The following is a 15,414-nucleotide window of genomic DNA, read 5'->3' on the forward strand; positions in this document are numbered from 1 at the left end:
TTTATACTAATTTATATAATTTTAATTGACATTGTAATTTATTTTTCTATCTTCTAGGAATTATTTCCAATTATTTTCTCTTGGAAGCAGCCCGAGAATCAAATAGATTACACGACATTTGAAAAATGGCAAAAAGGAGGGAAAATTGAAAATGTGGGGTTGAGATGGGAAGTTAGTGTCCGAGTGGATCGAGGTCACGAGAGCTCACGTGGTAAAGCAGCGCCGTATTTAGTCGAATTTCGTGGGTTCGAATCCCGCTCGTGACACTGATTTTTTTTATCTCAGCCAATACCCTGTATAAAGATTAATTACTTGTATTTATATTTTATTCTTGTTTATTTATTACATGTACTATTTTGTATGAAGCATCTAAAATAAATAAATGAATAAAATATATATCGATAGGATAACAATTTCAAAAACGTATTGAAACAATCAAAACAGGATGTATTCCTTAGTTTTATTTCTTAATAAAAAAATTGAATTGTTTTTCAAAGTTGGCCTGAATAAAAGGGTAAAATTGTGATATGTGTATGAAGAATCAAGGGTCGATGTGAGATTTGAAGAAATGCCTTCGTAATTAAGTTATCGGCTCGGGGTCATCCGGCCTATTTGACACTCCACCTACTGACCTTACCGTACCGGGTTATAACTTCATAACTCCCTGGCTCGTCCTTCACCCCCGGGGGAAATATTCCAGGAGGAAACACCTTTTCACAGATTGATTATACGTCTCATGACTTAGTTAACGTTTATGTCACAATATTGCGACTAATTCTTGCAAATAACCATCGATTGATTTTCAATGGAGCGTGTGCGAATTACGGGCCATTTACGCGGTAAATTGTTTAAACCAATTACTCCAATTGCTTTGATTTTCTTCGGGCTCTTTTGACCTTTTCTCATTTAGTCTCATGAGGTTCAATCATAGTGAATACCATCCAATGAATGGGGTCCGCGGATGTTCGCTCTCTTTCGACTTCGATACGTTGTTATAGATGAGTTGATTTGAATCCACTCGAAAGTATTCTAACCTCAAACAGATAACAGGATAGGAAATTTTTACACCATGAAATTATCTTTGGTACATCCGCGATATAAAGGATAAACAGGATAGGTCCAAGCACACTGCCATGCGGTACTCCCGCAGCCAGAGAGCGGTCTGAGTAACCCGATTTAAAAAAAAAATAAAAAAAAAAAAAATATCCATTGAAAAGACATTCGGTTGAACAATTGTCACACGAAGAAAGTACAATGGAATACAACCAAATTGTGAACAAGTAGTCAAATCATTCGATGGTCATCAATTTTTATTAATAAAAAAAGACAGATCGTTAAGAAAATAAAGTAAATAGATAATTCAAAGGAAGCAATAAAAAGTAAAATTATCTCCTGAAGGCCGAACTTTTAAATCGTTAACTTTCACAACCAAGATAAATATTTCTGTTAGTTTCTATTTAAACGTCAAAACAATGGAATTTATTGTTTAAATAAGGGTTTCATTTTGATTTTGCAATACTCAAAATATGTTTTATATGTTCGTTATGCTTCGGATGTGGAATCTCTTTCAGTGAAACATTTTTTAGTGATATAGATCCAAAAATATTAGATATTTATCCGAATGTTCTTACCATTGGGTCATAGGACCCAAAGAGTGAGCAAATGAAACCTTTTTTTCAACCAAATGAAACTTTTTCAATCGAATGAAACTTTTTTCAATCGAATGAAACTTTTTCAATCAAATGAAACCATTTTTCAAGCAAATGAAACCTTTTTTCAATCAAATGAAACCTAAAACCTAATGATAATAATTATGAATAGGAAATAGTTATTCAGATATTGTGAGATGCGGTCGGGTGTGATGTAGGTTTCAGAAAAACATTTTCTTTATCGTGCCAACGTTTCGATCTTTATTGGGATCATCTTCAGGGCCTGGGATTTACAAACAATGTTTACAAAGTATTTCTACTCACTCAAAGTGTTTGTCTTCTGTGTAATTGTGCCATCCTTGCTTTTCACTTCAAAGAAGCCGACGCTTTACATAAAACTGTCTTTTATATACCGACTTCCTTCCCCACCCCTTCAAAACCAAACATATATAAACATAAAACGGCAAAATCTCACTGGCACTCTCAACACGACACGCAAGGATGGCACAATTACACAGAAGACAAACACTTTGAGTCCNTTCAATCATCATAAAAATTATTGTTATTACTATAATGTCATTTATTTATTCATCTACATAATTATTATCATTAGGTTTTAGGTTTCATTTGATGGAACAAAAATTTCATTTGATTGAAAAAAAAGTTTCATTTGGTTGAAAAAAAGTTTCATTTGATTGGAAAAAAGTTTCATTTGGTTGAAAAATGCTATATAATCTTCCTTTATATATAATCTTCGTATACTGAATTTATTGAATCGTAAATTATTGTAATATTAATATTCAATCATCATACAAATTATTGTTATTACTATATCGTCATTTATTTATTCATCTACATAATTATTATCATTAGGTTTTAGGCTTCATTTCGTTGAAAAAAAGTTTCATTTGGTTGAAAAAAGTTTCATTTGACTGAAAAAATGTTTCATTTGATTTAAAAATGTTTCATTTGATTGAAAAAAGTTTCATTTGGTTGAAAAAAAGTTTCATTTGATTGAAAAAAAAATTTCATTTGATTGAAAAAAGGTTTCATTTTATTGAAAAAAAAGTTTCATTTGATTGAAAAAGTTTCATTTGGTTGTAACAAGTTTCATTTGACTGAAAAATGCTATATATATATATAAGTATATCATTATATCAGTAGATTTTTATTTTCTACCCAGGTTAAGAAAATTCAAGTTTGTATTAAACGAGATCAGATATATAAAAATGTACCAAAACCAAAAGAAGGAAAACCTAATTATTTGTAAAACAATTGTGATTTGTTTTAAGCAGTCTTTAATACGTTCAAAAACAAATTTTTACAGCAAACAAAAAATTTACATTAGTTTTTTCAATTACGTTTCTTAAAAAAATCATAACTCCTCTGGATTTTACTCAAACAAAAGCAGAATATTTCTTGTTTCAGGTTATGTTAGCAATGTTTAGATTTTATGCCAATGTAAGTGACAAAAGCCATTTTAAGAGATAACAATTTTTTTTAGTTTTCGCACGTTGTGAAGTAAATCACGAGCTTCAAAAGTATAAGTCACGAGTATAAATATTGTGACAAGGAAAATTAATAAATCATCATATGATAAAAATAAGTAATCAATTTATTTACTCTCAATGAAGAATTATCAGACAGCATATTTTTTATTATTATGACCCAGAAAAATTGATTATTTAATAATAAAACAAGCCGGGAAAAAAACTATTCTTACGGATATATCTGTCATTACCCAGGGTATAGAGGTTATCAAAATGGAAACTGCCGTATCTGATAAAGCTTGGCCTAAATAAAATTCTACTTCTTTTTATTTTTGTTTAATGCAAAAAAACTCGCTAAAAGGATTAGAAAAATACACCAGACAGGAAGAATAAAATTGACGCAAAATAAACAACATAGTGGATATATCAAGTCAATTTTTAGTACAGCTTGTTATTCTGGACAACCTATTGTTTAAAAATTTATTTCCATTGAGGCTATGTTGAATTTTGGTCCGCTACGACCAATTTATTTTGATACTAAAAAATTATAGTTTTAATAGAAAGGCTGTGTAAACACAAAAGTAAACCAATTTAGAAACTTTTTCTCTTCAAACATGTACATAGTTCGATCTTATTTTTATGTTTTACCTCTGCAGGACTGAAAAGCTAAGATTTTTACGTAACTTAAAAGCGAAATAAAATAAAAAATTTAATTCCAGTGATATCAAAAAAAAAAATTACTCCAAGGATTACAAATCTTTTCCCTAATCGTGTAGGGCACGATATAACAGTCGGACGTAAAATATAACATACCAGCTAAATTAAGCGGGCCAGGGGTGGCATAATATTCATGCTATAATCCTGATATTAAATGTTATTTTATTTCCGGCCCTCCTTATTTTGAGTTTATTCACACAGATTTTATAATCTTGCACGGACGGTTGAAATTTACCACCCAGGGGTGAAACGATCGATTGGGCAATTAGAAATCGAAATTAATAAAAGAGCTTGCAATCTTAATTGCTTGGAATGGCTATGCTATTCATTTGAACGACGGTCTTTATGGCAGTATTGTTTCGTAAGCAGGTGAAAATTACCGCCTGGGGTTGTTTTTGTATTGCAAACTTAAAAAAGTAAGTAATTAAAACGATATTTTTTTTTGAAAGCGAATAACGAACGAACCAAAGGTTTGGATTAAAAAAAAATCAAAACTGCAAGAAAATTTTATGACTATTCGCTTTTTTATGGTTATTAATGTAGCAGTATATTGAAAATGATTATAGGTTTTCTCATTTCAATCTAAACCGTATGCTTGATCAACTGATCTTCACTTAAATACATAAAGTGGACCTATTTCAACAACGCGACGTGGAGCAACCAGGGAAACCAGATCTTCCATGAAAGGTAGCAATTCACTGTGAGACCGTTCTAAATGGGCAGACGGCTCGTTTCGAACCATTGTGATACATGCTGAAAACGGAAATGTATTTTAAGTCAGATCACATGAAAAATATTGATTATTAAAAAGCCAGGATATTATTTTCATCAGGTATCCAACTCGTTCTTTCAAATTAAGCCATGACTAGGGAAAAATCAACACTGAAGTGTCATCTGATTACCTAGTAATTGTGAAATTTATTCAGAAATGCACTAAGGTCGAATTGATTTGCCTACAGTCATCGTTGACATTGCCTCCTCCCTTAAAGAAAAAAAACCTTACTTGATAAAGTACGACACGATGGACTGCTTACATTAATGATATCTCTATATCTCACTATCTCTCATCATAAAAAAAAGTCAGTGTCACGAGCGGGATTCGAACCTCACCTTCGGCTAGATACTCCGTTGCTCTAACCACTTGAGCTATCGTGACCTTGATCCACTCGGACACTAACTTCCCACCCCAACCCCACCTTTTGAATTTTTCCTCCTTTTTGCCATTTTTCAAATGTCGTGTAATCTATTTGATTCTCGGCGACAAGTGAAATGGCCACGGAGAGCTTTAGTGAAGATATAATTCATTTAACTTTTTTTTTTTTTTTACGAGGGTTCGCAACAGCAGAGGTCATATAAACCCTCCGGGTACCGGTGTTTTTGAAAAAAAGCCCATTTGTAAGTATGTCGAGTTCGAATGCAGGGCCGCTGGATTCGAACCCGGGACCTTTACCTTACAGTGATGAGCGCCGTGTCAAAGACTAAACCTTGCGGCCACCGACGCCCCCCCTATTTAACTTATTAAATTCACTAATTTTCGTAGCCCGCTTGACCAATTAATATCTTTAATTTATTTAAGGTTTTTAGTTGAGATAAAAATGTCAGTGTCAAGAGCGGGATTCGAACCCACGATCTTCGGCTCGAAAATCATTTCTTAAATCCTCACTGGGATTTTAAAGAAGGATCTACAAATAATCGTTTTGTAGGTTTGTATAGTTAGCAAGCTAGATTTTCCGATTGAATTTTTAAAAAAGTCAATCACTTCTGAACCAAATAGTTACAATTAATGAACCAGTAAAGAATCTCTTGCCTAATTACAGAAAATTTCTATGTGGAATGTATTCCAGTCGTTGCTATGTAGTTGATATCTTGAAGTATTTCAATCATAATTTCAATTTTCAATTTTTCTAATTGGGGTATTTTTTTCCAAGGTGGCCACATTTTTTGCCTCTCAGTGTATATGTGTCATCACTTGCTTATCATTAAATCTCTGGTTGCGGTGACAAGTGGTTTAGTTAGTCAGAAAAATTAAGTCAAACATGGTCAAAATCGAGTTAAAAAGTGGAATAATAAAAATCCTCACTGAGTTTTCAAAGAAAGGTTCTAGCCATAATTATCGATTTACGAGAGAAAAAAATTCCTTTCAATATAATGAATAGGTGTGAAGAGAAGTATACAGAAATGTGGAAAAACACAACTTTTCACGATAAGTGGTTTTCCGGTCGAGATCAACTTTTTAATTTTAGGCCCAAGTTACACCATTAAAATGATACATGCAAATTGCTCTTGAAAAAGAGTATTGATTTTTAACGGTAATTTAGTTTGGAAGGTGATTTCTGCCTAAATATTTGAGAGTCTTCAAACAGCTTAAGAAATGGCTAAGTTACAAGTTCACAAATTCTCAATTTAAAAAAATCAAGCATTCTGAACCACATAATCTCATGGGGTAGGTTTCATTCTGTTTATATAAGATTTTCATTTATTATAAAAAATAAACAATATAGTTTTCGTAACTCAAAAGGGTCGCTACCCTCTTGGTTCAGAAGGTAACCAATATCTGTTTAATATTTTTTTAATACATAGAGTTTTTCTAATTATACAAAATTTATACCAATACATATTTCAATATTTTCTTTTTATAGTTCGGTTTTGATCATTTGTAGTGGATGTATGTATATTTCCCAGTGACAAGTGGTTTAGTTAGACAGAAAAGTTGACAGAACAATTGCCAAAATCGGGTTAAAAAGTGGAATAATAAATAATTCTTCATTCCTAGGTGGGTTTTCTAAAAATGGTTTTTGCTACTTTGGCCTATCTTGTACTTTCTTTTCTATAGTTTTTTTAACATCTCAGGAAGCTAGGCCGAATATAAGATAATCGGAAAAGCACATTTGTGGGAAATTTGATCAACCATCGATTGTGGGGGAAAATTAATCTTCAAAAGCGATTTCCCGAAAATTTCGTTTTTCATATCCAATTTTGAATCCGGCCACAGAAATTAACATACGAGAAACTCATAGTCAGCTGTTTCTTTGAAAAACAATCTCTACACATTCACCAGTTTTCGTGGTCCGCTTGATCAATTAATATCTTTCAATTAAGGTTTTTAGTTGAGGTAAAAAAGGAATTGAAAAATGGCAAAAAGGAGGGAAAATTCAAAAGGTGGGGTTGAGATAGGAAGTTAGTGTCCGAGTGGATCGAGGTCACGACAGCTCAAGTGGTAGAGCAGCGGCGTATCTAGCCACTGACTTTTTAATTTCAACTAAAAATCTTAATTAATTGAAAGATATTAATTGGTAAGTGGACCACGAAAACTAGTGAATTTAATAAGTTAAAATGACCTTCGCTAAAGCTCTCCGTGGCCATTTCATTTGTAGCCGAGAATCAAATAGATTACACGACATTTGAAAAATGGCAAAAAGGAGGGAAAACTCAATAGGTGCGGTTGAGATGGAAGTTAGTGCCCGAGTGGATCGAGGTCACGATAGCTCAAGTAGGAGAGTAGCGGCGTATCAAGCCGAAGGTCGTGGGTTCGAATCCCGCTCGTGACACTGACTTTTTTATCTCAACTAAAAACCTTAATTAATTGAAAAATTCAAATTAGCGTTGAAAAACTTGAAATCATTGCATAGCAACGACTGGAATGTATGTGGAAAGATAATAGATGGATAAAAATTGTTTGTAATTAGACAAAAGTATTCTTTAATAGTTCATTAAATTTTAACTATTTATTCAGAAGTGTTTTATTTTTTATATTTATTTATTTATTCTTTTTTATTTATTTATTTTTTTTTAACATTGCGAATCTGATTGTTGAAAAACCAACTCGACTGGAAAATCTAGCTTGTTAAGATAATCTAGCGTCAGATACGCTCCTCTACAAACCTTCAAAACAATATTTATTTAGAAATCGTGAGATGTGGTCTGGTGTGATTTAGGTTTCAGAAAAACATTTTCTTTATCGTGCCAACGTTTCGATCTTTATTGAGACCATCTTCAGGGCTCAAAGTGTTTGTCTTCTGTGTAATTGTGCCATTCTTGCGTGTCGTGTTGAGAGTGCCCAATCACACACGACACGCAAGAATGGCCCAATTACACAAAAGACAAACACTTTGAGCCCTGAAGATGATCTCGATAAAGATCGAAACGTTGGCACGATAAAGAAAATGTTTTCTGAAACCTACATCACACCAGACCGCATCTGACGATTTCTAAATAAATATCGATTAACGGTCACTAATCACCACACACTTCAAAACAATTATTTGTGTCCCTTATTTAAAATCCCACTGAGTATTGAAGAAATTATTTTTATATAGTGCCTAAATTTAACAATATTTTCAAAAATGAAATTTACCAAATATATTTTGACACGGTACCGGAAAATTGCAACTTTTTGGTCTCTCTTCGAACAATTAAACATCCTTGAGAAAAGAGTGAAATAAGGTAAAACTTAAAATTTTAATGCTTAAGCAAAGAGTACAGACTCTTTTGAATAAGAAATACGTATCAAAATTGAAATCCATCGAGTAAAAGTAGTCCAAAAAAATAAAATGGTCAGAAATGAAATGTTCAACCGGAAAACGGTTACCACCCCCTAAATTAAATGTGGAAAATATATATGTTTAAATAGAAACTTTTTTCAATTTTTTAAATTATTATCGATGATTTATCGTTGATTAAAATAAATAATATTTTTTAAAGTAATATGGTCAAAGGTTAAGGGTGTCTATATTTTGAGAACTGTACGGATTTATTAGTAAAACTGATTTTAATTTAAAAAATAGTGGGAAAACGACTCACCCTGAGTTTATGAATTTCCCTCTGGAGTGAGAGTAGCATCTGATCCTTCTTCCTCAGCTCCTTTTTGAGGGCGAGGATCTCGGAATGTTTCGAAGGGGCGCCGTTTCCCATGTCGTCAGCGAGGATGTCGCTGAGTGAGACGGGCGCAGCGCCGCAGGTGCCGAACAAACTGTTACAAACGTGGGCCCGCTTCGGCCCCTCCTCCGGTGTCCCTGCCACTTCCCGTTTCGCCCTCTTCTCAACGAACTCCCCGTAGAGCTTCTGCAGCTCCTGCTCGTAGCGTCCCTTGTCCAACAGCTTCTGCGTGTCCTCGCCCTGGTCAGTCTTGAAGCTGACCCTTTTCTCTCTGGAGCAGAGCTTGCTCAGCCTCCTCTCCAGGCTTCGGACGCTGTCGTCCTTACCGTTCGCCTTCATGTACTCGTTCCCGTTCATTTCGATATTGCTTATTAATTTACCCTCCATTTTACTGTCGTCCTCATTCAACCCTAAAAATATACAAATACAATTATATTTTATCAGATATTCTAAAAGTAAGACAACATCTGCATACATATAATTATTTACTTTTATGGAACTCCCATAATATTTACTCTGAAAAATCGGTTTATGCTGATGACTGAACGTTTTAATTAATACAAATGATTAATACAAATAAACACTGACAGGCAAAAAATTCCACACGCATGTAAAATAACTTGATTTGTATATATATTTATCAAATGTTCACGTTTTTAACGTTTAATGATTGAGTTTTGTCCAAAAAACTAAAAAAAAGTAAATTTCTAAAGAAATAAAAACAATAAAAAATAAAAATAAAAAGACGGACAGGTCAAATTTGTTTTAATTAGATTTTTGATTAACATATCAATATCGCGTATTTCGTCCTTTTGCTTTAATTAAATTGAGATGAAAAAGCTAGTGTCAAGAGCAGGATTCGAACCCAAGACCTTCGGCTCAATAAACCGCTGCTCTATGGTATGGTATGGTATGGTATGGTAGAAAAGGATACTAGGAAGCGGGGTTTGCACTCCCCGGGCACTGCAGCCTTCTGGCTTATTGTACCTTCCCAGNGGGTCATCGCCGGCCCTCCGCGTCTATTCCTTCTCTTTCCTGTCCTTCTCGCGTGTTTTGTATTGAACTACTGCCATTTGAGCACCTCGATCTGGTTACTGACTCTATGCTTTTACTTGTATATTACGTCGTTATTTTAAAATGCTAGCTTCTTGTTAGTACCTCAGGTTGTCAATTTAAGAAGAGATACACAACATACACTACATAACATATATCGCCACAAACATATCGTCTGGTCATATTCACTCCCCCAGAGTACTCGATATTCCTCGGTGCGGGGCCGAACCTATTACATTCGCGCTAATAAATTACCTTTGCTCTCCAGGCATCACACACTCACCCCAGAGTACTCGATATTCCTCGGAGCGGGGTAAGTAACATCTTCCTTTCACGCTAATAAATTACATTCATCCTAATATATTAACATAAACACCACACAAACACGACACTAACACTTCACACACAATACAAGCACAGCACAAACACAAATAAACTATATACATTTGAAAATCTCTATAGCCCTGATGTACCGGTACAGCGATTTGTGCCCCAAGACTACGCACAGGTCTGATGGTATTCCAAAATATTGCCTATAAATATCGCCTTCTACAATTGAAAATGTGTTCCACTTTTACTCTATCCTTGCATAATGGGGACCTATGCGGTCGCTTTGCTGCTAGAAGGTGCCCGTGCGTAATTCTTGTATAACCTATGCGTAGTCTTGTCACTATGACCTTTTCCCTTTTTGACCCATTTTCCGTGAACCAGGGACCGACGTCTTTCTTAACCTGCCACAGTTTGGCAGGGTTGTTTTTACTTATAATTATCCATATTTGTTTAGTAGTCTGATTAGACCATATTAATTATTTCAAGTAATTATTCTTTTTATGTAAGGTCTTTGTCAAGATGAAAAAGCTAGTGTCACGAGCGGGATTCGAACATACGACAGTTGGGTGTTGATGTCTATCTACCCATCATTAACTTAGCTTCTTAAATTCTTGAATATATTTCATCCGTCTCCTGTTCCTTTTCCACCCTCTTCCTGTAAGTTTGCTTATCCTTTTGGCATATATTTGACCACTACGCATTATATGGCCTGCTTAATTCATTAATTTTTTACTATCTTTTTAACTATTTCAGCAATACCGTTTTCAGTTATGCTCGAAGCATTTGTACTGCGGTCTCTCATAGATATTTTCCTTGTTCTGGAGAGTAGTTGTCAACTTTTGACTTCTTTTACGGTTTATTACCCATTTCTCATTTAGCATCTTTACGTGCTCAAAATTAGCACACAATCTCAGGTTCTCTCTCTCCTATCCACAAGTCTGTTTTACTCTTTTCTTAATATCAATATATATATATATATAATCTACATATCACTCCACTATTTTTCCTGTATATTACATTCTCTCTTTCAAATTTTAAGAAATTCAGTTTTTTCTCTCTCCATTCCTTTTATTTTTTTCTTTGTTTCTCTCTAATCTATCTACACCTTTCTCACGTTTTCTATCTATTTTTATTTAGAAATCGAGAGATGCGGTCTGGTGTGAGGTAGGTTTCAGAAAAACATTTTCATTATCGTGCCAACGTTTCGATCTTTATTGAGATCATCTTCAGGGCCTGGGATTCACAAACATTGTGTACATATTACAATTACATTTTGGATGTGGAAAAGTGTACAAATACTTTGATTGAATATATAAAATATATTTTGCATTGTATAAATTCACTTTTCCACATCCAAAATGTAATTGTAATATGTAAATAATGTTTGTAAATCCCAGGCGCTGAAGATATAAATAAAGATCGAAACGTGGGCACGATAAAGGAAATGTTTATCTGAAACCTACATCACACCAGACCGCATTTCACGATTTCTAAATAAATATCGATTAACGGTCACTAATCACCACACACTTTTCTATCTATCTACATTTACATTTTCCTTTTTTCTATATGTCATTCTCTCTTGTTGTCTTTCTGATTTTTGTCTTTACCTATTGATCAATCTCTTGGTTGAAAAAGATGGTTCTACTCACACTATGATTACATAATAATATATTATAGGACAAAGAAATATATCCTCTACGTTTTAGTTATTTTGATTAATTTGGTCGTCGATGTAATGGTTTATCACTCAAAGAAAAGATTTATTTTTAGTACCATCGTTTTCATCGACCAATTGATATATTCACTCCACTTTAACTATTCCAATCGATCAATCTATGTTTTTCGCTCGCACTCGTTTTATAATTTCCTTTCTAACAATATCATGCTCTCTGTCTGTTTATTTAATATCCATCTATCTAAATTTATATCTCTTTCCCTTTCTAGGTACACAGGGTTTCAACTTTCAAAAAACTATTAATTCTAGAAAGACAATTTACATGGGCCATTTTTGAGCAAAAAGCTCTATTTTCAAACACTGCCATATTTACAGTTTTATGTTACTTAAAAACCTTTAAAAAATAAAAAAAATAATTGTAAAAAATTATAGTTACTTTTTTGTTCAGTCCATTGTAATATTTCATTTTCAGATTTATAATATTTTTCGATTTCTTCGTATGACAAAAAAGTCAAAATCCGTTCAGAAAACGTTAGAAAAGAAACACTCCTGAAGCCAAAAATGGATTTTTGTTTAACACAATCTCATAAACATTAATTGTGAGATAGGGTTAGGTTAGTTTAAGTAGGTTTAAGGTTAGGTTTAGGGTTATAAACGGGCTAGGTTAGTTTAAGTAGGGTTAGGGTTTCGAACGTGCTTTTTTTAGTTAAATAGAGTTTAGAGTTAGGGAGTTTTCTGCTTACATTTGAGCTGGAAAAATCTTGAAAAGGTTTTATATTTATACAGTAATACATTTGTTTTGTATTATAAAATCTTTTGTCATTCAAAATAAAACGATGCAAGTTGTTTTTATTATTAGCAAAAGTCATACATTCGGAGTCATCGTCTAGCTTCACCCTGCTTATACCCTGACTTCGCGCCGCCAATGAATGATTTATCCGAAAAGACTTGCAATTTTTTCAAACAGTATAATATGAAAATTATTACACTCGATCGGTAAAAGCTTAGAAATAATTAAATTCACTAATTTCGTGGTCAGCTTGACCAATTAATATATTACAATTAATTAAGGTTTTTAGTTGGGATAAAAAAAGTCAATGGCACGAGCGGGATTCGAACCCATGATCTTAGGTTTGATAGCCGCTGCTCTACCACTTGATCTATCGTGACCTCGATTCACTCGGACACCAACTTCCCATCTCAACCGCCCCTTTTGAATTTAGAAATAATATAAATTATTTTGAAAAGGAAAATAATATTTTTATTTATATGTTAATCGCCCTGAATAAAACGCTATATATTTCCTTAATTGAATTTCCGAAATAAAGTGAATTAACACGGTTCAAAGAACTCTGGAAAAACTTGGATATCCGCTCTTTTGTCAAAGGCTTGAAGACATCCGAGTAAGGAAATGGCACCAGTCCAAAACCTAACGAACCAAATTGCTCTTTTGTATAAAATTTACTATTACAAATACGTAGATTTGTAAATTCAACAAACAATTTTTGACATTTTGAACTTACGGAGTTGTTATTTTGGCCTTTAAACGACTGTAAATGAAGAAAAATTAAAGTTATTTTAAAAGCACTAGTTTTCGTGGTCCGCTTGTCCAATTAATATCTTTCAATTAATAAGGTTTTTAGTTGAGATAAAAAAGTCAGTGTCACGAGCGGTATTCGAACCCACGATCTTTGGCTAGGTCGCTGCTCTACCACTTGAGCTATCGTGACCTTGATCCACTCGGACACTAACTTCCCATCTCAACCCCACCGCTCGTGACACTGACTTTTTTTTCTCAACTAAAAACCTTAATTAATTGAAAGATATCAATTGGTCAAGCGGGCCATGAAAACTAGTTAATTTAATAAGTTGAAATGAAGTATACTTCACAAAAGCTCTCCGTGGCTATTTCATTTGTCGCAGAGAATCAAATATATTCACATTTGAAAAAAGGAGGGAAAATTCGAAACATGGGGTTGAGATGGGAAGTTAGTGCCCGAGTGGATCGAGGTCACAATAACTCAAGTGGTAGAGCAGCGGCGTATCTAGCCGAAGATCGTGGGTTCGAATCCCGCTCGTGACACTGCCTTCTTTATCTCAACTAAAAACCTTAATTAATTTTAAAAGTTTAGCTTAATTTTCTTTTGTGTGTTATGTTATATCAAATAATCTTTCAAAGAAACCCAAATGTTTAAGGTTGAGAAGTGATGGAATTTTGTTTTGTTTTGAAGATCGGAAAATCTAGGTTGTTAAGAAAATCTCGCTCAAGATACTACAAACCTACAAGATGATCATATTTGATGATCAACAGTGGACAACCACAGTAGAATCAAGAACCTTTTTTTAAAACCCAATGGGGATTAAAGAAATGATTTTCATTTAATATAAAAACTCTTCAAACTTTGTCCCAACTTTTAGCTATTGCTAAAAGTTAACTATTCAATTTTTTAAACAATGACTACAGTTCGTAGAATACTACAAAATTAAAAATTTTGGTTCTAATTAACCTAATAAATTTTGAGAAATGATACCGGAAAATTGCAACTTTTTGGTCTCTCCTCGAATAATTTAATATCCTTGAGAAATGGGTGAAACACGTTGTTTATACGTTTTTAGTTGAGATAAAAAATGGTAAAAAGAAGGGAACATTCAAAGGCGGGGTTGAGGTGGGAAGTTAGTGTCCGAGTGGATGGAGGTCACGATAGCTCAAGTGGTCGAGCAGCGGCGTATCTAGCCGAAGGTCGTTGGTTCGAATCCCGCTCGTGACACTGACTTTTTTATCTCAACTAAAAACCTTAATTTATTTTAAAAGTTTAGCTTAATTTGCTTTTGTGGGTTATATTATATCAAAATAATCTTTCAAAGAAACCCAAATTTTTTCGAAATGATTTACAATTGTTTTATGTTTTAAGGATCATAAATTTACGAACCCCCATAAAATAAAACCTCTATTTTTCCAAGTTTATTTGGTTGAGTCTGCAGGATAATTTATAGAGCAATTGTTTGAATGTGTTTTACCAATGTTTTGATTGTCAAATATTCGACCAGTACGGTTTTTGACCAGATATTATTTTCTCTTTGGTTTTAAATAATTGATCATTGATTTGGAGAACTTTTCTTGAAGGGTGAGGTGCGAGTAAGGTTGGATTTTCTCGGACAACAAAACACAATTATCCCATGTTCCCATTCACCGTCACTTTCCTCAAGAAAGTGTCGCAATCAATTACACGCCCGTTTTATATATAAACATATATATAAATATTCAATGACGAATTAATTTGGCTCAAAGGCAATTTGTTTATAGGAGGAGTCACTTTCTACGGAGGCAAGTAGTGCGAGGCCAGGCTCAGTTTAATTTAGCTTGTGTAATTACGTTTTACAAGCTCGCTGAGGTAGATATGAGGCGGTCCTTGTTCCACCGTTAAAACCTATATATTTCACTCTGATTTTCTACGAATCAAATTACTGTCAACATATCTCAAACTAATCAAAACAAAATTAGTAAAGTATACTAAGTTATGTAAGGATATACGGTCATTAAAGTTGCTGAATGTGTTGATAGGTTACTTACACCCTAAAGAAACACTGTTTACAATTTCCTTTTGGCAAATCAAAAAGTACA

General features: G+C 33.6%; 1 protein-coding gene across 4 annotated transcripts in view; it reads right to left on the reverse strand.

Annotated features, from left to right (window-relative positions):
* Nucleotides 1–15,414, reverse strand: part of LOC106663991 (cGMP-dependent protein kinase, isozyme 1-like) — an 85,918-nt gene that overhangs the window by 13,705 nt on the left and 56,799 nt on the right. For all 4 annotated transcript variants that reach the window (XM_014389287.2, XM_014389286.2, XM_014389285.2 and 1 more), the window contains exon 2: nt 8,657–9,141. In XM_014389287.2, coding sequence (XP_014244773.1) covers nt 8,657–9,118 — 462 coding nt within the window. In that variant the 5' untranslated portion in view covers nt 9,119–9,141. The remainder of the gene's footprint in view (nt 1–8,656; nt 9,142–15,414) is intronic.

The sequence above is a fragment of the Cimex lectularius genome, unplaced genomic scaffold (assembly GCF_000648675.2).
Source record: "Cimex lectularius strain Harlan isolate CLEC.00 unplaced genomic scaffold, Clec_2.1 scaffold26, whole genome shotgun sequence".
NCBI classification, from domain to species: domain Eukaryota; kingdom Metazoa; phylum Arthropoda; class Insecta; order Hemiptera; family Cimicidae; genus Cimex; species Cimex lectularius.